The sequence below is a fragment of the Pundamilia nyererei genome, unplaced genomic scaffold (assembly GCF_000239375.1).
Source record: "Pundamilia nyererei isolate P.nyererei 1_Seehausen unplaced genomic scaffold, PunNye1.0 scaffold00002, whole genome shotgun sequence".
In the NCBI taxonomy this organism is placed as follows: domain Eukaryota; kingdom Metazoa; phylum Chordata; class Actinopteri; order Cichliformes; family Cichlidae; genus Pundamilia; species Pundamilia nyererei.
This window is the reverse complement of record NW_005187403.1, coordinates 9,614,549-9,642,373: the sequence shown is the minus strand read 5'-3', so window position 1 is coordinate 9,642,373 and position 27,825 is coordinate 9,614,549. Positions and strand designations below refer to the sequence as shown.

The following is a 27,825-nucleotide window of genomic DNA, read 5'->3' as shown; positions in this document are numbered from 1 at the left end:
CACACACACACACACACACACACACACACACACACACACACACACACACACACACACAGAGCTTAAAAGTGGGTCAAAAAGATGGAATGAAGAGGAGGAATTAAACCCATATTTAAATATCATTTGAACGTTTGGATCATTTTCAAGGCTGTTAGCGTGATTGATTTGCATGCTGCAAACTAAAATCAAGTGTAAATTGCACGTCATTAACTTTGCTTCCCCTCTCTAAATGTTGTGCGGATTCAGTTTAAATTAAAAATGTTATCCACAGTCGTTGGCCTGACCATGTCACTCATCGTTTTTCCTGTTTTCTCACATACAGACAGCCCATTCAGGCGGAAATTGGAAAGTGCAATTCAGTCCAGTCTGGTTGACACAAACAGTTCACAGAACTCGAGCGGTGAGCACAAGTCACTGGGTTTTTTTTGTTGTTGTTGGTGGGTTTTTTTGGGGGGTGGAAATGTATTATTTTTGTTCAAACAATAAAAACAATATTTTTAGTAATGCTACAGTTCAGGTATATGATTTAATGGAAGAATAGAAACCATTTCTGCAAACAGTGCTTTGCTACCCATGCCTGGGCTGAAGATGTAGATGGAGAGGTTTGTTTCATCTAACTGCATATACTAGCTTAAATTGTAGAGCATTAACTTCATCCTGTTGTGTTTGGGTTCATATGAGGTGTTATCAAAATGTTCTTACACTGTTTTGTTGTGCACAAAAGGAGCAATGCATGGTAATGGTAAAGGCCTTTGTTTACATACGCACTTGGCGGAAAAAGCACCGTGGCAACGGAGAATGAGAAGGCGGGTCGTTGAATGAAACAGATGAACCAGAACTGGTTTGTAAAAATGGTGCAACTTCAGTGGTGTGGAACTGGTTTGGCTTTCGTTCATCAGATACACACCAAAGCACATTTTTTGGTAGAGCATGCAAGCGAGCCGTTGTTATTACCAAACCGCTCAAAAATGTTTTAGTACGACTTTGCTAAGCTACGAAGCCGCACCACTTGATGGAGTGTCGGAGCATTTTAGCTACCGTAGTCAGGAGCTTCGCGGAGTGATACGTACAGTGCTTCAACGTAATATTAGCGTATGCGTATGTATAACCTCTTTTTAGGTTTTGTGGATATTATACATGGTTATGCTGAGGATATGTCGGCCAATTTCCACTGGAAATGCCTTTTGGTTAAACTGTCAGCAAGGAATTTGCATTTGCACTGTTAAATTTTTATATAGCTTTAATGCACTTAAAAAAAGCTGCTTGTTTAAGTAAAAATACATTGATGGGGTTTTTTTGCACTAATAAAGTTGTGGAGTTGTAAAGTATTTTGTCAATTATATTGTCGGTTACATCGTTATTGCAAATTTTCAAAAATATCGTGATAAATATTTTTGGCCATATTGCCCTGCCCTGTTATCAACACTGGGTCCTGGATTACACTTATATTGGTGACCACATCAAGGTCTTGTGAAGAAAAAGAAATACAGGTTTTTGTGTTAAACTGTGCTAACTTTATATTTGGATTAGAGCCGTAACAGAAATCTTTAGTGAATGAGCCTTTATGATTCAAGCACAAATAAGATGCATCACGTCAACTGTGCCTCCAAGAAACAGCCTGTTGTTTCCTACAACATTCACTGAATTGTGCACTGTGAATTCATCCCCCAGGGGCAGACTGAAGGGTCGTTCCATCTCAGAGCAGCTAAGTTTTAAAACATTTTCTGCTCAACCTTCTGTTTTCCTACAAACTTTATGGTCCAAAGTTTGGAAACACATATTTTATGTAACACATAAACACATATAGATTCATATAACAAATAATCTCCCAAGATTTTTTTCTTCTTCTTTTTGCAAAATGGTCCCTCAACATACTTTTAGACCTTTTTTTTTTCACATGTTAAAATCTGAGGCAATGCTTGAATATGTACACGTCAAAAACTGTTGAAGATAAAAGGAGAAATTTTTCCTGGTACTTCTCACCAAAGAAATGAATCGAGATTTATAATTTGGGACAGATTTTGGGCTTTTATCTGTAATAGTTTTTGAGTTAATCATGTTCAAACATTGCCTCAGATTTCAATTTGTGAAAAAATGGCCTGAAAGTGGTTGACAGATAGAAAAGATAGATCGGTAGGCAGATGGATCTTGAAAAGTATAGCTAAAATTTCACAGCAATCACTGCAAATTGGGGATGGTTGAGCAGTAGACCCACCTTAATTTGAGATGGAATAACCCTGTAAAATCTTGAGGAGTCAGAAGAACATAAAGCACAAATGACCTGAACCGTGGCACATGTCAACATGTACCAACTCAGTGAAAATGCAGACATTTTTCATTATTTACCAATGTCATTGTTATCCTTCACTGATCCTGTTTCAGATTTGGGACCCTTAAACTTATTTTTCTTCTCTAAGATAAAAAGAAGGGCTGCTATTTTGATACTGTGGATGAGTTTCAGTGGTTATCAAAAGTGGTGCTTGATGCTCTTAATGTCCACAGGAAAGCAGTGCTGTCTGACAGTGCAGAGTTGCGTGTTGAGTGACAGGAAATTGAGTTGCTTACTCATGATTTGCTTAAGTTAAATTAAGCTACTTTATGCAAATACAAGCGTTCCAGTGAGAGACAGCAGCTCTAAAAACTCTTGAGAAGCATTAAAGTAGCCATTGTCAATCTAAAATCAGTTTAAGCAATCAGTTTCTTTCTTACCTTACATCTTTTCCCTATATGTTGGACTGTTTTTATTTATGAAGAGAATACTTCATGGCAAACAAGCTGCCATGTTAGTTTCATCCAATCAGGCGTTTGCTCAGTGTTTGCACAGCTGGACGAGGCTGGAAAAGAGGGACGGCACCTGTCAGTTTATTCTATTTTGTCTCAGTCTGGTGGCTTGCAAAGCAATTCCTCACTTATAAAAACACTCAGTTGACATGTACCATAAGTGTGGGAGGAGCATTTTGAGTGGTATATCCATAAACAAGAAGATTATGTCAAAGAACATAAGGGCTATATGTAAATCTGGTATGTTTTTAATGTTTAGGTGTGGACACGGAGCACTTTAGTTGCTTTTTAAAGAATCAATACAATATTATCTATCTTTCCAAGGTTTAGTAAATTGCTTTATTTTTCTGTTGTGTTCCATTATATTCAAAGTAAACACAATATGAATGCATAAAAATAAAATAAACAATAAATGAAGTTATATTAATGCGGTGATAAAATGAGGAAGGGAAATGAGTGATGGTGATCCACGGTCTCTGTAGTTTTAAATTCCTCCCCCTCCTGTCCTCCTGTTAACAGGAACACCAAGCCCTCTGGTGGCCACCTCTTTCTCTACAGCACAGAGTAAGTCTAACCACACCTCTCTGCCTTAAACAAATATATGCATGTAAGCACGCACCTTGCTTATTTTGCCATTTTCTCTGTTTTCCTTGATTTTATTTTTTTTTTAAAATCTGTTGTTATTTAGTGAAAATCTTTCTTTATGTAATTGTGGTGATATATTTTTCTTCTTTTGGCTTGACTATAACAAGAAAGTGTCTGACCAAGATGCCCATTGTTAGTCTTACTGACATCTGACAACTTGGCATTGCCTCCTGTGGGCAGCAACATTTCATTAGGCTCACTGTTATTGTTAAGTATTAAATATCTCTATAAAAAAATCATAGATTTCATAAATGCTTTTTCAAAAGGAGTCACTTTTACCACATACTGGCGTGCCTGAGTTTCGGAGCTGCTGTATTTTGCAGAAATCCAGTGCACGTCAGGGACAGACCATATTTTAATTTTTGCCTCTGACAAAGAGTCAACACTCTTCTGGGCCTTGTGATTTTTTTAGAACCGTACACTTGTGGTGCCTGTGGCATCCAGTTCCAGTTCTACAACAACCTGCTGGAGCACATGCAGTCCCATGCTGGTGAGTCCACGACTACAAATGCATGTAAAGCACGACAGCAGAAAAAGTACGTAACGTGAACGCAGTGTCAGTGGCTGCAATACATTCAAAACTGCCATTCATCACATATCACCACTGTTTAATTAGTATTTCGTGTTACTGTACATAATATTTCTATATCTGCCAATAATGAGGGTTGTTGCAGATCTGGATCTGAGTTTGCTGGAAATAGTGTTGCAAAGATTTGATGCATCATTTGTCACTGTGTGTGTGTGTGTGTGTGTGTGTCTGTCTGTCTGTCTGTCTGTCCATGTGAAAAGAGAGTTTTCTCTAGACTCTGTGCAGTCCTGCAAGAAACACCTTTACTGCATCTACAAACTTTCCAGGGGTAAATCCAAAAAAGTTTAACCCAAAAGCTACATCTCAGACTTTACATAAAGGCCTCAGTTATCATGTTAAATGTTAAAGTTTATGACAGTACAATTCGAAAAGGACTGAATAAGTAGGGCTTGTTTGGAAGGTTTGCCAGAAAACAGCCTCTTCTCTCTAAGAAGAGCATGACAGCACAGCTTAGGTCGAGACATTTGCATCTAAACAAGCCACAAAAACACAATGTCCTTGGGACAGATGAGAAGAAAGAGGAGATGTTTGGCCGTAATGCACAAGTGAACCACATTTGGCAAAAAAAACAGACACGCCTTATCTGCACAAACACCTCAATCGAATGTCAAACACTGTGGTAGATACAGATATACCTGTATCATTTTGGCTTGTTTTGCAGCTACAGGACTTGTGCGTGTGCTTGTGGTGTGATAAAGTTAACTGTGAACTGCAACATGATGCAGCAGAACAGTATACTGACAGACCAATCAGAGCAGCAACAGATCGGCTGAAATAAAAGTCCAGACCTTAACCCAACTGAAATGTTGTAGGGGGACCTTATGATAAATGCCTTCAAACCTCAATGAAGTAAAGCAATGTTGCAAAAAAGAGTGGGCCAGATGTTCTTCACAGCGATGTGAGAGACATAAAGTCATGCAGAAAAGGATGACTTCAAGTTCTTTCTGCTAAAAGTGGTTCTGTAAGCTACTGAATCATGGGGTGTGCTTCGTTTCCCAGGACTGCACAGAATAAAGTTGCATTCTCTGCTCTGCTTTTATGTTTTCAGTTAATCATAAAATGTCAATGCTGATTTTTTTTTTCCAGTTCTGAAGACAATCAGTTTTTAAGCAATTAAGCCAAATATTCTTGCAAAACTTACTAACACAAAAATAAATAAAGATGCAAACCAGGAAAGCAAGAAAGTATCTGTCTTTGAGCCTTTTTATTTAATATTTAATGTTGAAAGTGTTCAACTGTAAGTAGTTATCCTGTTAAGTATGAATCATGTTCCCTGTCTTCAGCTGGAATTGTATGATTATTAGTCAGATTCAGCTGTGAAACAAATTATATATCAGTTGGATTTGAGTTGTTTTTGTTTTTTTATATTGCCGAGATTGACTTTGGCAAATTAATTACCATAGATGGAACGCTGTGTGATCTTATAATGAGAAACAACTAGGAAAATAATTCTTTAACTTGTGGTATTTATTTTTAAGGTGCAATTTGTCAACCACAGGGAGGCCAAGTTATTGGTTCTTTTAAAGACAGTTGTTTTGTGTCATGGTTTTAATCTTTACATTTTCTTCCACTCAATACAATTAACTTGTGCTTTTTTCCATTAACAACTCAGCCAGCTCTTCCATCTCTCTGTCAACAGCTGATAATGAGAACCACACCAAAGGGGACTCTCCCAAAACCTCTTCAGTATCGGGTCCTCAGGAGCAGCTGTGGAGAGGCTCTCAGGCTCAGGCCCATTCCTCAGTTAAACTACAAATCCAGCCTCAAAGTATCTCCCAGAGAAACCATGCTCTCACCCGTAAGTACCGCACCTTCATTAAGCCTGGTGGTTAAGAGGCTTCCCATATGTAATATCCCACTGGGCAATTTTCTTGCATACCTATCTCTTTCACAACATTTTCTGCCTTTATCGCTACTGAATAAGTACAAATAAACAGAAATAAAACATTTTGGACATTTGGATTGTTTTCTGTGTAGCACTAAAGCACTATGCCAACAGCTCTTTGAAAGTACAGTAATGTTGCATTCGTGCTGTAGCTCTCATCATGTCATTGGTTTATTAAATAAGCCTACCAGGAACATTAACATAGAAGCCATCTATGTCTCTGATTAATAAAGGCAGCAGTGGTGTCTGCTCTGTGTAGCTTTCCCCTTTGATTGCAATGACTTCACACTATGTCATAATCCCTCTCTGATTGTTTTTATATCCTTTTTCTTATTTTAATGTTTCTGCCAGAATATCCAAAGAAACATAAACACTAATTGTCTTTCTTATCATTTGTTCTGCTTTCCTAACCATCCATCTGCTGTCTGTCCTGGCAGAGAATAATGGACTACCTGAGAAGGAGCGCCAGCAGGTGGCTGAACGCCTATTACGGGTAATGTGTTCAGATCTGAGCATGCTAAATGTGCTCAACAGCAAGGACTTCCTGAAGTTGGCACAGACCCTAGTGGATACGGGTGCTCGTCATGGTGCCTACTCAACCCGTGATGCTTTTGGCAACATGAGTGCCTTGGCACTGCGGCAGCTGCCCCGCATGTACAACCAAGTAAAAGTCAAGGTCACGTGTGCTCTAGGCTCAAATGCTTCGCTTGGCATCGCCGTCACCTGCCACTCCCAGACATCTGGCCCAGACGCTTGCTACGTTCTAACAGCCTACCAGGTGGAGGGCTCGAGACTAAAGCGTTACGTGCTTGGTGTAAGGGAGGCTGAGCTGAGGGAAGGGCCAGAACAGGTTCATCACTGGGTGCAGAACGTGCTTTCTGAGTTTGTGATGTCAGACATCCGCACTGTGTATGTCTCTGAGCCCAGAGTGTGGGCGGCAGGATTTGGAGGGTCACCACTGGGAGGCGGGGGCCGGGGGCGGATATGTTTGCGCTGCGCAGGATGCTCACTCGGTGCGGTTGTTCAGGCCGTTCTTGGGAAGCGAAGCCTCCAGGCTCGAGGGCTTCATGAGCTGGCTGAGCTTCTCTCCACATGCAGAGATATCTCCTCCTCTACCACACTCATTCTCCGTGATGAACAGTGTACCAACACATCCACAAGCACAACTGAGGAAGGTCCACAGGGCAACCCTGCACAATGCCCCACCCCTCCTTGTTGGGATCGTATGGCCGAAGCTCTCCTGCAGGTCCATGCCCACTTTGAACAGATTTGTGAGGCTTATGGCCGCAGTAAGGCCACAGCCCCGCTCCTCCAAGGTCTCAACAAGCATCTGCTAGGCACCCTGGCTTGTCTGCTGGCACCTCTGCGCCTGGCAGCTCTGGAGCTGAGCAGCCAGAGGAGACCAACTTTACAGCAGGTGCTGCCCGTCTACCTGCGCTTGGAGAAGTTCTTCACATCCAAAGCTGGAGAGGCTGGAACCGGCACAGCTAGCAAACTCTGCCACTATTTCCTAGAAGCACTCAAGGAAAACTTCAAGGTATTAAACTGGTATTGCTTACACTTAATAACTTCTGTATTGCTAAATGAATGTTTCTTTTATCTTAATTTAAATAAGTTACATTAAAACTGACTTGTTCTGTGTAGCAATTCAAGTTTTTATTTTATAAAATTCATTTCACCTGATATTTGCACCTCGATTGTACAACAGCGGTCCCCAACCTTTTTTGCGCCACAACCTCAACTCTCACGGACCGGTACTGGTCCGAGGCCCGGGGGTTGGGGACCACTGTTGTACTATACACAGTGTTTAACAACAACAGGATAAATGGAGTATTTTCTATGAGTCAGTACTGACAGTATCATTTTTCCTTTTTGCCAGGTTGAACGAGCTCACCAGGTTGCTATGGTCCTGGACCCACAGCTCAAGCTGCGTTCAGTGCCAGCCTACCAGCATGAAGACATAATCTCTCGTGCGTGCGAAATGGCTGCTGAAACTAGGGATGGTGGTATCACTGGTGGTGGAGGTTCAGGTGGTGACGAGCGGGACGCCGATGGCCCCCCCACTCCTAAAATAAGCCGAGTAGAGGGAAGTGGAAACAATGGTGGCCCCTCACGCGGGTCCTCCTCATCTTGCACCGTGTCTGGTAACGATGACAGCCAAAGCCAAGTTAGACAAGAGATTTTTCAATACCTGGCTGAGCCTCTCCTCCAAGGTGCACCTGATCTCTTCCAGTATTGGAGCTCAACAGTGGGCGAGAAGTTCCCCAGGCTCGCTCGCCTGGCACTGTGGCTACTTGCAGTGCCTGCTGTGGGCATACGCAGAGAGTGCGTGACTGTGTGTGAGCAGAGCTTGGCTATGAAGAGGAGGCAGCAGGTAACTGCTGAGGAAATGAACAAACTAATTTTCCTTCACTCTAACATGGGCTAGAAGAAAACCTAACTAACCTAATCAACCAAACCTTCACCTCCAACCAATGACTCAAGACTATTATTTATATATTTTAGGTTTAGACTAACTGTAAACATAAATGTGTATGGACATTAAATACTTCTCGAGACAAATATTTAAAGATAAAGTCACATTGTTAAGGTTGCAAACACCCATAAAACAATACGGTGTATTACATATTTTTTATGGAGTTGTTAAGTACTGTGGCCAAAATGTAGGGGTGGAACAGTAACTCTCAAAAGATTGTCCTGTTTGGTACTCTGCCCTCGGTTTGGGATGCACACATAAGCAGGATGAGTTTAGTCTTGTCACAGCCAGTGATTTGATTTACTCCAGCCTATTAACTAAACTACTACAAGGCTACAATGCTGTTATTCTCACTGGATGACAACATTTTCAGGTAAAGAATTCATTGCTTGAAGCTCCTGTCATAGACCTCTGAAAATTGACTGTCAAAGTTGACCAGGTATTTACAATCTCTAAAGTAATATTCATTGGTGTATGACAAAAAAAAATCAAGCGCTGGATCTTCACTGCCATTGCACCTCTGACAAATAGGTGTACTAGGTTTATCATTTATTATCACAAGTCATAGAAATGTTTATTTTTCAGCACATTCAGCCACGGGCAGGTAACTGAGAGCTTAATCATTGCAGTTGACTTTGATGGTTGCATCAGTGTCCTAAAATGTAGCTGCAGATGATTCGCATGCAGTGCATGCAACTTTTTCATTTAAAAAAGTAAAAAGTAGCAGAAAAACACAGACAAAACAAGTGTGATGCTTTTCTTTTTTTATGTTACCAGTGGTAAAGAAAAGTGATCCAACGTTTTCATTCTAGATACAAGTCTTATGCTGCTAGATATAAAAGTCAAACTCACTGACTTGCACAGAAGAGACGAAATGATAAACGTTATCTTTGGTGGACATTTCTTTACAAGTGATTTTCATACATCTACACAGAGGAAAACATCACATTAGAATCTGTTTGTGGTTCGATTTCAATCAGCTGTACCATATCCTAACAGGCAGTTACAAAAACGTGATTAATCCGTACATTATATCGAGCAGTGACAGCATTATGTGACCCTTTTGACTATCTCATTGTTAGTTTCCAGTACTGCTACATCACTCAGCTCTGTAGCCGATTAAGAATTGCGTAAGTTGTTTTTACACTGAAGACATTTTACCTTTGCATTTCCCTCAGATGAAAGGCTGTCGCTTGGAGGCAAAATGCTAATTGATACTTGCATAAATCTTTGTTTGCGCCTATAAGTCTATTTTTTTTTTTAAGCTCAGTCTGAAAAGACTTGTCAGTAGGGACTTATGCGCTTCGCATTTATAATTTCGTATATACATGCTGTCTTCCTTTTGTGAGCTACACGTTTCCCGTTTTAAGGCAATAAGCTTTATCCACAGGCCATAGTTTTTCCGACTGTTCTCATCACACTCCTACAGTTAATTATCAAGGATAAACTCTTTCAGTTATTTGTTTGTAAAATCAATGGGATTTTCTCAGGAATGACCATATCCAAGAAGGCACCGCCACTTTTCCTCACTGTACCGAAAAGAAACCAAACTGTGACCTCAATGCCGAGGTATGTACTGAACCGTGACTTTTGTGAAACGTTCCACCCCAAATACAGTTAGTGCCAATCGCAACAAACAAGAGAAGAAACACTGAGGGTTTATTTTTTACAGGACACATTCTGCTTGTGCATTTACTAAAGTCAACGCATGCATATGTCAAGTTATTTATTTTTTTATGGATCCTAGTATACATACACTTGAGCTTTTACCTCCTAAAATGACTTGGATGAATGGAAGCTATACTGTAAATCTTGTTTGTTGCTTCTGGTACTAATTAGTCGAGTACTGGTTTGTTATCTCTGTTTTTTGGGCCTTAAGTCTCTTTCATGCAATCACCTTAAACCCTACAGTCAGAGCCAACATCATGCCTTTATATTACTGTTTAATGGCCTTCTTTTGACTCACCCTTTCAATGGCTTGTAGACATTGTATTTACTTTTTCTTTTATTTGCATAGAAAGGGAAACAAAGCAGTGTCCCAGTGCTCAGATGACTCATGGACAACCACTGTACTTTTAAAGTGCTTGTTGTCAAAATGTCAGATTGACTGAACATGTGTGCTTTCATCTTTTTCATTCCCACGAGGTCAGTAATAATCTTTACAGTAGCACAGTATCCACATGTAACAAGTATCCACTGTATAAACGTACACTGAAATGACTCAGTGGTAGATATCAGAGACTCGTTTTGAAAATTGTCATTTGGCTGATTTTATATTGTTTTAGGGCCTCGGGCTACATCACCTGCCCCTTAAATGCTAACAGCCAACCTAAATATCACTTTATTACACGATTAAGAGTAAAAAACAAACTTTGCCCAACTTTAAGCCCTCGGGCAACTTCAGGTACAGACATACATGTGTTCCCTCTCAGCATTGTCTCGTTCATTTCAGCTGCTGCTTGTGTACGACAGGTCCATTCAAACATTCATTTCCTGTTTCAGTGTCACTTTTGACCTTGAATCGGTTCATTTTTCCGGCCAATAGAAACACTGACACACTGTATTTGGAACTGATGTCACTACTCTGATGCTTCTGCATATCGTGCTTATTGACTGAAAGGCTGCCCCGTCATCCTCGTAGCGATCGATGCTAATCATCCGCATTTGAACCTAAAGATCACGTCCTTTTTTCGAGGGTTGGTGAAGGACAGTTTACAGTTAAATATAAGGTTAATGTGACTGTAACCTTTTAGTTTGTGAAGAATGACAGAAAACGACACGCAAGAAAAGAGAGGGAGCAATTATCAGATTATGGTTGGACATCGGATTCTTTTATTACACCAGAATGCCCTTTTTACTTATGTCATAACATTTGTCATCTTTGTTTTAGTGGCATTAAAACTTTAAAACCCTTATGTCAATTAAAGGTCAAAGGCTCTGCATTACAAACTGTTCATAACTACACAAGATGTTTTTTAATAGACTGTAGCCCTCCTTACCTCCAAGCTTTGATTTAGTATTTCATAAATGCTTTTTTTCCCCATAATGGTTTTCTTAATATATCTAATGTGTTTTTTTTAATTTTTTTTTTTTTTTTTTTTTGTTAAAAAAAAAATCAAAAAAAGAAGAGGAAGAAGAAGAAAAATTGCTGTAAATTGTATTTAATTTTTTAATTACCAATCCAATGTTTTACCTCAGTACTCAGAAGGTAGTGTTGTAATTTAAAGATTGGGAATCAGATGTTCATACAAAAATTTAGGCTCGTCAAAGACATAGTCAAAATACTGTACAATGATTTGTGGTTTCAAGTTATCCTCAACTGAATGATGAAGGGATTTTTTTCTTAGAGTTTTTAAATAAGTATTTTCAATAGGATATGCTCTGGGACAAAATGCCATTGTTGACGTAATGATGTCAACTTAATTTTCTGTAGAAATAGCGTTCTTTTGTTGATTAAACGAGTATATCTAAGATATGCATGCTTTTAATAAGAGTTCTGATATATAACATTATAAGCCAGTGTCTGTCATCAGATGGAAATGAATCATATTGGCTCTCAGTTGATGTTTAAGACACCCCGGACTGAATTCTAACCTTTCAAGGTGGGAGTAGCTGTGCTGATTGTGGACTGGTGTTAATGGGTTGACATCATCCATTTTCAGAGGATGTATTATGTAAATACAAGAGAACTGCTGTTTTTACGCCACAAGGGGGCACCTTCATTTCAGAGATAAAGTAGGGAGCACCAATAACATTATACCTCTTTTTCTACAGTAGCATTTCAGAAGGTTTTGATATAATAGAAAACTCAACTTAGATACTGTTACTAGAAAACTGAAATCAGCTGTAAGTTTTATTTTGTTTCAGGATTTTAACTTATTCAGATAATAAAAGTTTGGTTGTTAAAATGTGGTATAAGAATGCTAACATGGAGATCTGTTCTGTTTTAACTATGGATTATAGTCTGTATTATCAATTCAGGTTAAGAAATTAGTGTTGCTTTCATCCTATTTTACAGGTATTTCTTCCTTTTTATACTCTGCTAAAACGCAAAAAAAGTATGTTTTGATTCTCTTCATTTTGTCTTTTTATCGCACTTTGGCAGCATTTTCCTGTGTAGAGTCAGATCTGAGTTGTCTTATTAGTAAACCTAATTTATACTTTTGTAGCAACACTATTTTTATATAATGGCAAAGAAAGGGTTCGGTGTCTTTTTCGTTGTTTTTGTTTTGTTTTTTCCTGTGTCATATGACAGCGCTGTTCAATGTTTTCTTGAATACATTACCCACTGTAGTATGTTATGTGTGAATAAACTCCAAATCTGTGTCAAACCGTGGTGCAGAAATGGTATTTATCTGCGTGTGAGTGTGACTGGAGAGAGATTACCTGGATAGTGTTGTTTGTACTTCTTGTGGAAGTGTGTATTCAAGTGTTGCAGTGAAATAGAACTCTGCTTCTGTGTTTATCAGGCGTGAAACCTTGAAGACGTTTGTGCATATTCCTGCAAAATGAGGCTGGCTGCTTATTTTCAGAACAAATGTAGACTCCCATCCAGAACGAAATGAAGCACAGCCTTTTCCCGGTGGCCGAGGGAGGGGAGGAGGGGACGGCAAGCCTCAAACACATGTAGAGGGGAAAGGAGGTCTTGTTTAAAGAAAAGAGCGACTGAAGACTCACATGGGGAGTGGATATGCAGAGGCTGCTTAAGTGCGTGCAAGGGTTCCCCAGGGGCTGCGTATAGGGCTAAAGAGAGAGGGGGTGGGGGGGCCACTGGCAAGCAAGTGTTCGTCATAGCCTTCTGTGTTGGCTTCCCTCTTTTCGCACCCGGGTCAGTCATCCCCCAAGGTGCAAGCAGCAGTCTGCAGCCATGCAGAAACTCCCGCGCTCTTGCCTCCTCCGCTGCTACCAACATGAGGGGCTGCCTGCCTAATTTGCAGCACATGCATCCAAGTTGGCCTCCCCCGCTCTTCCTCCAGTGCCTCACCAACCCCCTCACACTCACTCACACACACACGCACACTCTCTGCAACCTAACCTCCTCTCTTCAACACCCCTCTGTTGAAGGTGATATTTTTCCACAAGCTATTACTACTTTGACTTGCAAAGTTTGTTTTTGCTTACGGCACCAATTGCTCTATAGCCGGCCCCTCATTTTCAGTCATTTGGAGAAGAAAAATGTAGAAAACAACCCGCCCACTGGACAATTGCTTCCGTTTTGTTCTGGGTTACAGAGAAGTTGCAGATCAGCTCTTTCTGAAGTAAGGAGGAGTGCGTGGGGGCTGCTCTGCGGTCAGCACGCACGCACAAAAGTCATATAGAGAGAAAACGACTTGTTTATTCACTGCTGCCAAGTTCTAAAATTGTGAATTTAAACGTCGTAATGTGAATATGACAAATGTGGCAGCAGATGAATGTAAAGGGGTCTTTCCCCCTGTCCCCCTGAATGTGAACACTAGGTGGCAGAATGTGGCTTTTTATCAACTGCAGAGTGTTTGAATTAAATAATGAACAATACAGTGCAAACCAGCATTTAATGTTACAAACATGAACAAACATTAAAAACTTAGCCCTGGGCACAGCATATTATTGTAGGATCTTTACGATATAAAGCATCTCGATCTGACTGTTGTGATTTGGTGCTATAACATTCAGTTGAATTGAACTACAAACACAGGGCTCAGGAATGGCCATGCATTTGAACCAAAAGTCAAACATTTGCTAAAACTGCATTTCATTTCCTACGATTTCAGAAGAGCTGCACATTTCTACGCACGATGCCCAAATGCCCATTTGCCTGGTTTTATATAGGTGTGTATATATTCTACATACTGAAATAATGAGAGAAAAAGTTGTGTTTCTTTTAAACTTGCTTACTTGTTTCATTCAAGTTTATTAAAGAGGTAAGCAATATCTCTACTTACGCACTCTTGAGCCACTCACTTACTGCTCTGTCGCAGCAACCATTATTTCCTTCAAAGGTTAAGGTTAGCATTTGTTATATTGCATCTATGTTGCAGGTTGTCATGTTACAACTGGAATGGTAATAACCATTAATTAATGGAGAACTAGGTAAACTTAAGTAGTCTCTCCTATATAATGGCTCATCTCCTGGTGTTTTCTTCCATAGTTGTGATACTGCTGGAAGATACAGCAAACATTCCTGTGACAGCACGCACAGATGTGCCATTGTGGAGAAACTCGTTTACCTCTGAAACTTCAATAGGCTTAATGTACCATCTCAAGCTACCAGCAGTGACGAGGACACTGACAAAAAAGCAAAAGTAGAGAAAAATCAGTAGTGGAGTGATAAGGAGAGCGCAGTGGCCACCATGGGCAAAACCATTCCCTGTTGAGGATGGTCTTCTTGTCACCTCTTTTGTGCACCTGTTGTCGATTTGATTTGCACTAAGGCAGGATTGTCATAGGTGTAGATTATCCTAACTTGGCCCACTGGTATCCCTTGAAGTTTAACTGACTTTGCATTAAACTGTGAGTTTTCCCAGCACTAAATAACCGACTGAGAGCACAGTGGTGCAGCGGTTAGCACTGTCACCTCACAGCGAAAAGGTTCCTGATTCAAAACACCTGGTTGGTCAGCTAAGGCCTGTCTGTTGTTGGAGTGTGTGAATGCTCGCCGCGTCTGTGGCAGTTTCCTCCACCTACCCTAATTCCTCCCAAAGACATGCACTTTTTGTTAAATTAACTACTTTTTTCCACCCAAAGTGGAATGAAAGTGCTGTATGACTGCATAATGCTGCTTAATGCTGGGTAGTGCATCTGTAAACATTCTTTGGATATTAGATGTAGCAGGCTCCTATAAAGTTCTGATTGCTGGCAGGTGTCACTAAAGACTGTGAACCTAGAGACTGTGGTTTGTGCCCTGTTCCCTTTGTTTACTTTGATTGCTTTTTCTAGCAGTTAGGTTTAGGCATCATAAATATGACCATTTGAGAGTCGGTCTCACTGTGGTCATCACATGTGCATTACAGAATAATTACTATTGCACTGTTAAATAAGAAAGATTAAAATGTAATCAACTATTCACCTACCTGGTTATTTACAATGGGTATTATAAAGTTTTAGCTGATATTTATATTGCTAAATATGGGCAATTTGGAACCTTCTATGTGAGCAATTTTGGACAGTGAAAGGATTCCAGAGAACCTTAAAAAAATTCCCTGACTCCAGGAAAACAATTAACATCATTATATCCCACTTACGTTTACCACCTTCACTGCTTTGACTTTTTTGGGCCCGTTTTTATTTGAACTTCTTCTCACAGACCCTTAAAAAAAACGAGCTCATTAAGTTGATAACTGTACTTTAGGCGGTAACACACACGCAGCCATCCAGCAACATTTCTAGTAACAGAGAAAGTTCTGTAGACTTCCTTTTGCCCTTGGCTGTTACACAACAACAAGGGAAGCATCCAGGTTTCATTTTCCCAGTCCGAATCAGGTGGTGCGTGTAGCTTTGCTCCCAACCTCTGGCACTGACAAGGTTGGCATCTTCACCCCTGCCCAACCAATACCTATCACAGCTGTCGCAACTCGTCTGCTCAGTGAGCGCTGGAGGGACAGGGAAGGACAGGCGGAAGGAAGTGTTCTCATCCTCCTCTCCTTGTCCTGTATGGAGGACCCGGTGGCACCACCACTGTAGTTTCTCCTGCTCAGCAGGTGCTGACTTTTATCAGCAGTGACATGAATGTACAGAACTGCCAGGGCACATCCACCGAGTTGCTGTCAGGTGTCGTTCCCGCTAACACTCCACCTAGCCCCTGACCTCACAGGCACCCAGTGCGCCTGTCCGCTCGCCTGCCTGCTTCACTCCCTCTGCACACCTGTGCAGGCACACATGTGCACACAGGCACGCACGGCATATACAAGCTCGCAGTCTTCCTGTAGTTGTCCAAAGGATGATGTGGTTTCTCACGATGCTCTCAAAGCATCTGTGCCCTCCCCAAAGCCATGTGAGATATAATATGGTATAAATACTGAAAACTAGATGCCTTTACTGGCACACATGATAAACATCAAGGAGTGTCTGTGTTCCTTGCATGTATCTGCGGTGCGTTGTTGGAGTAGATAATATTATTTCTGAAGGAGCACAAAAAGAGTCTGACGATAAGGCCTTTCCCTGCCTATAACAGTAGAAATGGTAGCATTTCAATATTTTAGATCAGAGTCTGCTTTGAAGGGACACATTAGGCTGAAAATATGATTCTTGACCTTTGGCTTAAGGAAGGGAAGCTTGGTCACTGGGATAAGAAGGTCAAGGTTAAATTTGCTCTAAGGAATAGATTTAGCCCTCCAGTGATGTCTCCCTGATCTCACCATTATTATTTATTAATGGTTTTCATGATCTCGGGGAGCACTTCCAGCCTCCCCATGCAGGCTCAGAGAGCTGTAGACAATGACAAGAGGCAGACAATTATCTAATCTGAATTTTAGACCCTTTTAATGAAGACCATATATTTTGGGGATCAGTGAATCCGCCCTATTTGTCTTGAGTAAAGACATCATTACCCTTTTGCTGAACTTTTATATTCAGGATTTCTCACACTGGTCTTCACATGCTGTTATTAATGATCTTGTATATCTTCACCAAGAGCTCCTCAGGTTTGACAAGTAGCAGTATATTGAAATAAGATATAATATCGTCTGAGAGTTATTACAAAATGTGAGAAGTCGGGGGGGAAAAATGGACTCTTCTGCCTTGGCTTACTATGTCTTATTCTCACACCTTTGGTTTGTAATTCCTCTGTCTGCTGCGCCATTTAAACGTCTTAAAAATGAAACTGCTGAAACAGTAATCAGCAGCTGAATCAGGAGGAAATGGGAATCGAAACGGAGTTGATCAAGATCATTCTGTCTGGTGTTCAGATCCATTTGCAATTTGCAGTATTGTCACAGTAGTGAGGTGAAACTAGTGAGCGTCATCTGAATCACAATGACAGTCAGACACAGTCTCACTAAACTAATAATGGAGAAATAAATTGTACTTTCTATGCCTTTCATTGAACACTTTGATTAAACTTTCACAGTCTAGGCTGGAAGTAAACCTATGTGAACCTCTGTGGTCTAAAAACGACCTCTTGAGGTGCTCCAATCAATGAGATGAGACTGGAAGTGTGGGCTGAAGAGGTACCCATCCCTATAAATAAATGCATACAGGGTGGTTATTGGTAAAACCTGCTCCTCTCAAGAAAGACTGGTTTGTGTGAAGTGTGCCGAAATTGCAGCAACTTCATAAAAAGCATCAGAGAAATTCATAAAGCCTGTAAAGCCTGGAGAACAACTTTTTAAGACCTGAATGTTCGTGATCCAACACAAGAGGATCATGGGTAACAGCAGGAATTGTATGCAGAACAACTTGCTAAAATCTTTATGTGTCCGCTATAAGAAAAAAAGAGTGAATGATATTTCTAAAAGAAGGGTACTGCAAATATAACCACTGTGAAAAATTAGCAAGTGGAATGATGAGATAAAAGCAGAGCTTCTTGGCAAAACGTGTACTACACTACCAGTCAAAAGTTTGGACACACCTCATTAAATGATTTTTGGTCCGACGAAACACAAACCAGATGGGACGGCATCTCGCTGCAGGATGCTGTGATAGCCATGCTGGTTCGGTGTGCCTTGAGTTTTGAATAAATCTCCAACGGTGTCACCAGCAAAGAACCTCCACACCATCACACCTCCTCCTCCATGCTTCATGGTGGGTAGAGACCATCCGTTTACCTTTACCTAAAGGCCTGATTTGCGCAGTCCCCTCTGAACAGTTGATGTAGAGATGTGTCTGCTACTGGAACTGTGTGGCATTGATGTGGGCTCTAATCTGTGGTGCTGTTAACTTTGTGATTTCTGAGGCTGGTGACTCAGATGACTTTATCCTCAGCAGCAGAGATGACTCTTCCTGGGTCGGTTCTCATGTGAGCTAGTTTCTTCGTAATGCTTTTTGGGTTTTGTGACTGCACTTTGGGACACATTCAAAGTTCTTGAAGTAATGACGTACTGTCGTTTCTCTTTATTTAACTGAGTGGTCCTTGCCATAATATGAATTCTAACAGTTGTCGAATGAGGCTGTCAACCTGACTTCTGCACAACACAACTGATGGTCCCAACCCCATTAAGAAGGCAAAAAAATTCCGCAAATGAACCCTGACTAGGCTCACCTGTGAAGTGAAAACCATTTCAGGTGACCACATCATGAAATTCATTGAGAAGGTCAGGGGTTTGCAGTGCTGTACACAAAGCAAAGAGTGGCTACTTCCAGGAATCTAAAATATAAGACACATTTAGAATTATTTATCAGTTTTTTTGCTACATATATCTTGCTTCATATATTTGATATCTTCAGTATGTATCTATCAGAATCAGAAACTTTATTGTCATTGTCACAGGTACAACGAAATTAAGAATGGTCCCCGATCATTGCATCATCCCTAGCAATATCAAAATATATCCAAACATGGAATAGTATTTCCGTCCTCCTTCCCTTTTTGCCCTCGACTTGTCCAGTTTTCTCCGCTTTTTTTAATGACACACTACATACCATGGTGAGATATGACAACGTTTTCAGGAAATAGCTCTTTGGGAATCATTTTGTTGGTGCAAAAATACTATTTTGAGCCCAGTGAACTGTTAACTTGGGCGTTTTTTGTAGATTCACCTAAAGAAATTGGAACATTGTGTTTTTCTGTGGCAGGCTACCAATACCAGAGGGTTTAAAGATACAATTTAAATTGGTTGCTTTCTCAGATTTCCATTATGTGTGGACACAACACTGGTTCATGTCTTGAGTTCAGTGCCTTTTCTATGTTTAAGTGATTTATAGGTCAGAATTAAGTGATTAAACGAACAAAGAAATATTTCTCTAAAAATGGTCAGGTACAAGGACTGGACTGAAAATGAGTGGGGAAAAAAGGCAAAAAGACAAAGAAAAACTTTAGGACCTTCAATGAGCCCGGAGAAATATTGCTCAAGAGCACTTAAAAAAAAATACAATTAAGTCTGGAAGTAAAATATATATGAAATAAAATAAAAATCAGGAACGCTGTACTGTATTCCTGAAGAAAGCTTCCCAAACAGAGTTCAGGCTATGTTGAAAATTGTGGGTTTTTAAAAAAAAAAATGTTTTTAGAGTTGTATAATCTTTGTTTTTACCCCATGTAGTCTATTTCCATGTATGTTTAAACACATTTCAATAAATCACTGCATCTGCTTACCTAAATCTCATTTCCCAGTAAAATATAAAGAAACGACATGTGACTCAAGACTTCTTTTGTTTTTCTTGTTTTTAAGCTGTAGTCTGTTCGCGCAAACCCAAATCCATTTTGATGCTGCATGTCATGACTGTGTTGTATAGCTGCTAGCTTTAAAAGAATTATCTTTCACCTCAGAATCGCCCATTACGGCACGCCCTTTATGTCTGGCTCTTGGCCAGCTAATGTCATGCAAAGTGTTGCTCGGGAAATGAGGTAAAGAAAGTATGTTTTTGATGATTTGGCACTAATCACCTTTCCTTTCTATATTCCATCATCGCATTTCCATGATTTGTAACTCCTTGGTGGCTGGAATTATTCCTTAGGGAGAATAATTCCTTGGCTCGTAAGCAGCACTCTACTGAAAATACACACTGGGCAATTTTAATTTGAAAGGATCCTTAAAAAAAACCTGGCCCATTTGTTAAGACTGTTTGATAATCAAAGCTAATGGATCATTTCAATTTTCTTAACTCTGCAAATGCTAAAAGCTTGCTTGCGACTTGTAATTTAGAAATGCGAAATGAGGTGATTTATAATTAAATGGAAGTAGAAAAAAAGTGGAATTTTTCCATAGTAATGATTAAAGACAAATATGTACCACTATTAACCTAATATTAGCTCAAAAAATGACCACTAAAGAAGATGAAGACAGCCATTGTCTGTGTGCGTGCGATTGTTATTTCATAGGAAATGGATCACTGTGCAGTTACTGATCTAAATCTCCAACAAAGTGTTGCAAATCTAGAGCAAACACAGAAAGACCCAAGGGCATTACAGGTGCATCACGATGACGCAGGCCACTCATCAATGAGTAGCGCCACTCATTAATGACATTGTCCTCGACAATGTCATTCTAAATTGAGGAGGGGAAAAAGGAGGCTTCTGGATTCTGTTCAGCCAGGCAGGCTTGTTTACATTCTGCCTATTCTTAATGCTCCTAATTCTTTCTGGCATTCTTTTTCCCCTCTCTCCCCTTTGTTTTGGTAGAAGCTGGTATCCTATTGGTGGAAACCAAAAGACAACTTGATTGATCATGCTGGGGGGTATCGATCAATCTGATCCTGTGCCATGACCCTTGTCCTTCCAATTGACAGGGGTCTCTAATGAGGCCTCACAAAAGAGACCACAGGGTAGGGGGTTTTAGGAAGGGCATCTATGGGGAAAAAAATAAACCCATGGGGAATGGGTAGTGTGCACGCACACAGCCCAATCAACTTGGTGCCATTGTTACATTGCGGTGCCCTCGATAACCCCAATTTGCATAATCGGCTTTTGCATTGTTTGGCCCAGACACATTAAGGTGCAGTGTTGCATTGTTGACTCCAAATCAGCACGTGCCAATTGTTTGCTCATCTCGATGTAGCATTATGCGCTGCTGACTTATTCTGCAGCGTGTTTTTCTGCTTACAGACTTTTTGCATTGTACTGAGCACATTTCGTTAAACACATTAAGTTTCCTTTCTTAGTGGACCAGTACTTGCATTACATCAGTGATGTTTGCAACAAAGCACACTAATTACAAATTACACATAAGACCATAAAGTATGTTCTTTACAAAGTCCTGCTTATTTTGTTTCCTGCTCTTTTGCCTCCTTGTTAATGTCTACACCTTTAAAACGTGCTAACTCGGTTTCACCGCACAAACCGACCAACCAAAAACACCTGATGCAAGTCAAGAACGCTTTGAAAAGTTGCCATTCAAACAAAGAGCAGGATGTATACTGTTTTCCATGTAAATGTGAAATTAACTGGTGTTCGCCCATTTACACTGACACACAAAATATTTGTTCATGTTCAAGCTTTGTATTTAACATGCTTCCAGGCTCTCAATGAAGCTATTTCCATTCAGCCACAGTCCATTCAAAGACAGTCATTCAGATAAACCACAGAGTGCTACATGCACAAGGCAATGACTCTACTGGGACCTCTCCATGCACCTCTGTGCTTTCTGAACATTGTGAACAAAGTTATTCCATTTATTGTTCATGTTAGTGCAAATATTGCCCCGCCAATGAAGCACAAAACCTCAAAGATGTTTAGCAATGAAGCTTGGTTCTATTACTAAAGCGAAAACTTTCATAGCTGTGAAACTTGAAACTTGTAAAATGCTCACAGAGGATACTTGAAAGAATATTGACTTTGTTCATTCTTTAGTAGAACTCGTCCATTTTGTGACAGGCTTCAGTCTTAGTCACTCTTGCATGTACAGCTCATGCAAATATCCCAATTGTGTTGACTTTTCTGATTGCAGAGCACTAGGGTACTGCAAAACAGTTGTATGTAGTCAATCTGCAAGTGCACACAGTTATTGTGTGTTTTCAGAATGCTGAAGTGGAATATTAACAGTGTCATTTGTGTAAAAAAAAATAAATAAATAATGTTATATCTAACTTTTCAATATTTTTACAACTGTTCTTGCAGCTATTAAGTGCCAGTCTACACAACAATGTAGATACAGAATAGCATTTAATTTATTTCTGTTCACCTGATACACAAATGTACATGTTCACAATGCAAGATGTCGTTACATGAGGTTTCCTGATCAGCCTGATCCAAGCCTGTTGGAACACCTTCTTGATGGTACAGTGTTAAAAACAAATTTCTACAACGTGCGCTACAACACGAGTGGCCATGAATGCATACGCACCTCCCTTTTCTTGCAAAGCACAGAGCATCTGACTTTTGGTCCAGCGAATCTTTTAAATCTCATGCTTCAAATTCACTTGTGAGAAACAGGGAATGGGTGTTGCACGGATTTAGTTTTTGCACTCTCCACAAATCTCTGCTTGCCTTTAAAGCAAGTCTTCGGTCGCCCTAAATGTTTTTAATAAGACCAAGCCATTTTTCTTCTAATGGGCCATATCCCATTCACCTTACCAGACATTTTTCCAGTCTTCCTCACCCAGATGGCTCAGACTACCTCAAGCAAATAGTTCTAGAAGTCTTCCAAGAAATAATTTCTTTCCTTATTTCTTTCTTGGAACGCATTCAGTTTCAGTCATCATTTGGTGAACAGGGGGTTTGTGCCAAATTGTTGTCAGTCCGGGGGACTTGATGCCTCAACCTGGTTAATACCGCTGCAGAAACCGGTCTGCTTTGTGTTTTTATGGACAAGCGTCACTGCAACTGTATTTCAAGTAGGCAGGCTAATGAGCTTTTTAATCATCTCCATATGGACGTGCTCTAAAGTCTAGACGGAGGGGCAGTAGTAGTGGTAAGCGATGGTGTGCTGACTGTGCCGTACTCTGCACCCCTGCACATATAATTTTCCCCCCACAAGCAGTAGAGTTAAACCAAGGGCAAGCCTTGGTTGCCATCGGGGACCTATAATGGGTTATTGTTTACCACACAGCTCACAACAGTGGCTAAAATCCAGGATGTGAAAATGAGGAACACACTGCTAGTGCACATTTATGTATGGAGGCTATAAAAGTGTTCAGTACAATTCTGCATTTGCTTAAAAATCCCGTTGAACAATTTTTCCAGGTATTATACAGCTATTAAAAAATTGCTTCCATCTCAAGAGGGTCAAAATATCCATCTATAAAGCCACAGTTCAATCTTCAATAAGTTTAAGCCATATTATTCAGACCAGGGGGCAACAACCAGAGTTGAAAAGGTAAGCCAGTAATGTGGAAGCGGCATAAACTGCAATTCCTCTAGGTGCTATTTGAGGCTGGCTCCATAGACGCCTATGTTAAAATGATCAGCTTTAGAGCATTATAAAGCAAATTTATAGCCTCGTACAAAATGTTTTTAGACTGTATGGATTATTTCCCGCTTCACACCATATTTCATGTACCTGAATAACTGAGCTAGGGGTGTGACCATGTTGATTGACAGAATTCACTAGTTACATTTTAGTTACTAGACTGGACCTCCTCACCGTGAGTGTGCTGTTGTAGCCATTTTGGACCATTTTAAAATCAGTTATCTAAAAAATATTATGATTTGCTGTGTAATACAGATCAGCCAGTAAGTTTGTATTTACATTTTGGGGAGTTAAATTCCATTCCACGGAAAAAAATATTCTTTCAAATACTAACATTCCTTTCCTTTGCCAACACACTCATCCAATTTATATGTAGAAATTTCTTTATATATATATGAATAGATTAAAAATTTACTAGCTACAAAGTAGCTTTGCCCTTAAGCATTCCTTCCTTTACGTTTCATCTACTCTAAGTTTGATCATAGTTTACTAAATGAACACCCTATATTAAGATATCTATTATTGTATCTAGAGCTCATGTTACACTCATGTTTTCATGAACTTTGATGTAACTGGGCTCATTTTTGCAGCTGACAAGTCGTCCTCTCCTGGCCATTTAAAAGAATGGTGGTTTAAGGCTTTTCTACACTGACTTTGCTTTTCACACTCTGACGTCGTTAAATTGTTTTATATACAGTCTATGGTCACATCCTGTCTTCCTGCCACTTTCTGTTGCTCTATACCTGGAAGCTATGACTAATAAATTATCTTTCACTTCGATAAGGCAGGACATAGGAGCAGAATGGGAGGCTAGCGAGGATGTAATGTGTCACAGGAGAGGGATGCAAGTACTCCCAGAAGCTATCATTAAATTAAAGATATAAAACAAGCTCCCAATCATGTGCCTGAGTTATTTTTTTGACTATACACTGTCATGTATAGTGACCTGTGATGTGACATGGGACGGTTTGATTTGCTGACCTCAACTGATGTGATTTAAACACACAATTATTGACATTTCACTCTTCATCCACAAAGTATTCCAGTGTATTGATTTTGTGTATCATACAAAGCAGTAATCTGACCTGTCCTCACTATGAATAACATTTCCCATGAGTATGCCCATATTCTGATCTTCTTTTTTTTTTGACCATCAACATGCTCTCAGTCTTTAATTTTTGTGTCCATATATAATATTGCCGGTGTCCAGCTAAACTTGCTGTCCGTGCGTACATATAACTTACAGCTGTCAAAAGCATTAAAAGAGATTAAAAGTGATTTATGTGATTATTTACATTGTCTGTTGTCTTTGCAATATTCTTTCTAAAAGTAACAAATCAGAACTGTTTCTGCTTCTTTCTTTTCTTTTTTAACCTGAAAATGTGTGCGTGCCAGTTTTCATGCAATCGCTGACTGAATATCTGGCCTGTTATGTGTTTGTGTGTATCACTGGATTAAACTCTTAAAGGCTTTAATGGGTATTCTGTAGCAGCATTATATTTAGAAAAAGAAACCACCTCACCAGGTTCTGGCACTATTATGAAATCCTGTTGTCAGTGGAGCTTTTCTTTTCACATCTCTCAACCTTTCAGAATTGTCCCCACCCCCTCATATTTACTACAAACCTAATCTGTATTATTCTTTTATGTGTTAACACTGTTGACACTCAAGTGTATATCATTGCATTCTACAGATCATCCACAAAAATGAGGCAAAAGCATTTAGGTTTGCGCTTTAGAACAGCCACAGTAACAGATTAAGCCGGATGCATTAATGGATTATAGGACAATGTGTTTTTTTCCCCTCCTGTTGGACTCGCATTTCTCCGTGGTCACGTACTATGTGTAGCAGGAAATACGGGATTATTGTCCAGAACTGCAACCACTTTTCTTTATGCGGAAGAGATGGGAGGACAGCAATGGTCGCATCACCAATGGAGGACGAGAACCAAAGGCTAAAGTTTCAGTATTCTTGTGACTGTAGTGAAAACAACATTTAAATGGCTGTCGCGCACATGCAGATATTTCTATTGAAAACTGACTTATTGTCCATTTGTGTCGAGACCTCACTCATGTAATCTCTCATGGTTACAAGTGAGTGGTGGAGGGTTATTTAGATATTGAAGCCAAGTAATCCTGATGTCTCTTATCCTTACTACAAAAGCTTTTCTTGGCCTATGTCTTTATGCTGGGATTGTCTTCGCCCTTATACGCCATGATTATACGATGTGCTGCACTAAGAAAACAAATGATAAAAAAATAGACTGTTACAGTTACAACTTTTCAACTTTGTTAAGCTTAAAATATATCAGTTATCCATTTTGACCACTTTATATGTATATGAAACACACTTTTATTTCTTTTCTTTTGTCCACTCACATGAACCTTGATGACTTTCTGAACGTGACGTTACGCTGCTTTATGATCTAACTCAGATTTTGGTGGAGGGTACTGTGACATTATCTAACACAGGGCACTGTGCTTCCTTCCTGCACCATCAAACCCTGGAATAACTTGGAATCGGCCTGTTTTTGAAAAGAAAAGCTATTATGATGCTCCATTACTGACAAATGGGGCAAGAAGGCACACGATTTGAACTTTGAGCACGACGATTCGTTCATTCCCCGAGGGTTCGGACAGTTGGTGCAAGACTATACTAAAACAGTTCAATTCAATCTCCTTGCATAACACAGCAATGGTGAATGACCTTTATGTGAGCATGTTTCACACATAAAGGTCACCCCCCCCCTCCTCCTCCTCCTCACCCCCACCATCTCCAAATCCTCGCAGTCTGAACATAGTGTACCAACCTGAAAGGATGCTGACTGGGAGACATTATGCCATCTTTTCTTCAGCAGTCGTTTTCCTTCAAAAGTAAAGCAGAAGAGACAGAAAAGGAGAGAGTGACAGTCTGATCTGTGGAGGGAAGAAGTGAAGAATGTAATTACAGGACTGGAGAAGTCTTTCATCGTGTAATTGGATATACCTTAGTAGGTTTTCATTTCAATTTTCCTGCAGTATTAGCACCTGATACTACCCATATTTTATGAAAAAAGTAGATTGAACATAACTATAAACTTGCATTTTGCTCACTAAATGGATACAAGTTGAATAAACTGCATTCCAAAAACAACTCCCCTAAGCTCTCATGTCTGAAAGTGTTTCAGACACACAATCTCACATACAAGGAAAAGTTGGCTCACAAGCAAATAAAGAATATGTGTTAACATTCAGGGTTTGGTCACAAAGTTTCCTGATGTCTTCTACAAAAAGAAAAACAAATAAAATTAAATGGCAAAAAAAAGATCCATGCAAAACTCTACAGTACTTACAGCAACTTTTAAACACCTTTTTCAGCGAGAACCTGGTCAAGACACAAAAGGAAATATGCGACACAAAGTCACAATGCCATATGAAAAAGAAAGCAAATATTTGGTGTTTACACTGTCTTCTCTTTATGGCAGGTTGTAAATTTTGGCTGTCTAAACACACATTTACAACAAACAACTGGAGGAAAACAGAGGGAAATGCTGACATTCCAGCTCTCCGTTTGTATGGAAAGCCACTAAAGGTAAAGGCCTTCTCTTTTCTGTGTGTCAAACTATCCTCAGAGTAACAGTAACACTGACCAAAGGACTGTTTTCATTTCACTCGGCAGCTTGAAACTCATGACTACTTTGTCCTCGGTCTTAAAGGCTTAGAAAGTTTTGAGTGTGTGGTTTTCAAATTCACATCCATCAAAAGCGATGATCGGTAAACACTACTAAGTGTGAGTCAACCTGAAACTTGCAAATCTCTTACATTTTCTTTTCCCTTTTCACGTTACTTTGAAAAAAATAATAGTCCTTGTGTGGTAAATATAATAGGATAAACATAGCCTGAGTTTAATAGAGTTTGCTAGGTTTCATAAACAAGCTGTTTTAGACTCTTTTTTTTTTTTGCTTGTTTAAAAGCATTATGCCGAGGCTTTTAAATAAAAGAAAAAAAAAGAATCAACATATAATCTATCAAATTAAGTTAAGTAAATATGAGATTGAAGCTGCCATTGTTCTCCCATTACTTCTCTGATCTACTGCTTACTTCATTTGGAAATTGCCTTAATGGGAAACATGACTTTGACAGTACAGGACAATTACCTTTCATAAAGTACATTGTCCTTCACTTAAAACTGAGGACTTTCCCAGATGACCGTGAGTAGCGACACTTTTTGTTCTTTACCAGTTCCAGATATTATTTGGCTTGTTACAAAATAAATGACTTAACTCCTGCAATGTAAATAATATTTACACTGAGGACTATTTCAGCTTCGGAAGTGGAGGGAGAACGACACAGACTGAACTCGTTTTTTATGACTTCAGAGTGCTTGGTTGAGGTCCTGTGCTGTGGACTCGTAGAAGTGCTGGATTGTTTAAACTGTAACCACTAGAGGGATACATATACGCCTTCCAAACAGCGAAAACATCATCCTTTCA

At 39.8% G+C, this 27,825-nt stretch overlaps 1 protein-coding gene across 4 annotated transcripts in view; it reads left to right on the top strand.

The window, feature by feature from the left end:
- The window catches only part of znf618 (zinc finger protein 618), a 45,759-nt gene extending 34,311 nt beyond the window's left edge, over positions 1-11,448 (top strand). For 3 of the 4 annotated variants that reach the window (XM_005720444.1, XM_013910182.1, XM_013910179.1), the window contains 6 exons: positions 323-400; positions 3,301-3,345; positions 3,839-3,916; positions 5,655-5,813; positions 6,338-7,437; positions 7,780-11,448. In XM_005720444.1, coding sequence (XP_005720501.1) covers positions 323-400; positions 3,301-3,345; positions 3,839-3,916; positions 5,655-5,813; positions 6,338-7,437; positions 7,780-8,328 — 2,009 coding nt within the window. In that variant the 3' untranslated portion in view covers positions 8,329-11,448. The remainder of the gene's footprint in view (positions 1-322; positions 401-3,300; positions 3,346-3,838; positions 3,917-5,654; positions 5,814-6,337; positions 7,438-7,779) is intronic. The other variant, XM_013910181.1, reaches the window with a different exon arrangement.
- The last annotated feature ends 16,377 nt before the right edge of the window (positions 11,449-27,825 follow it).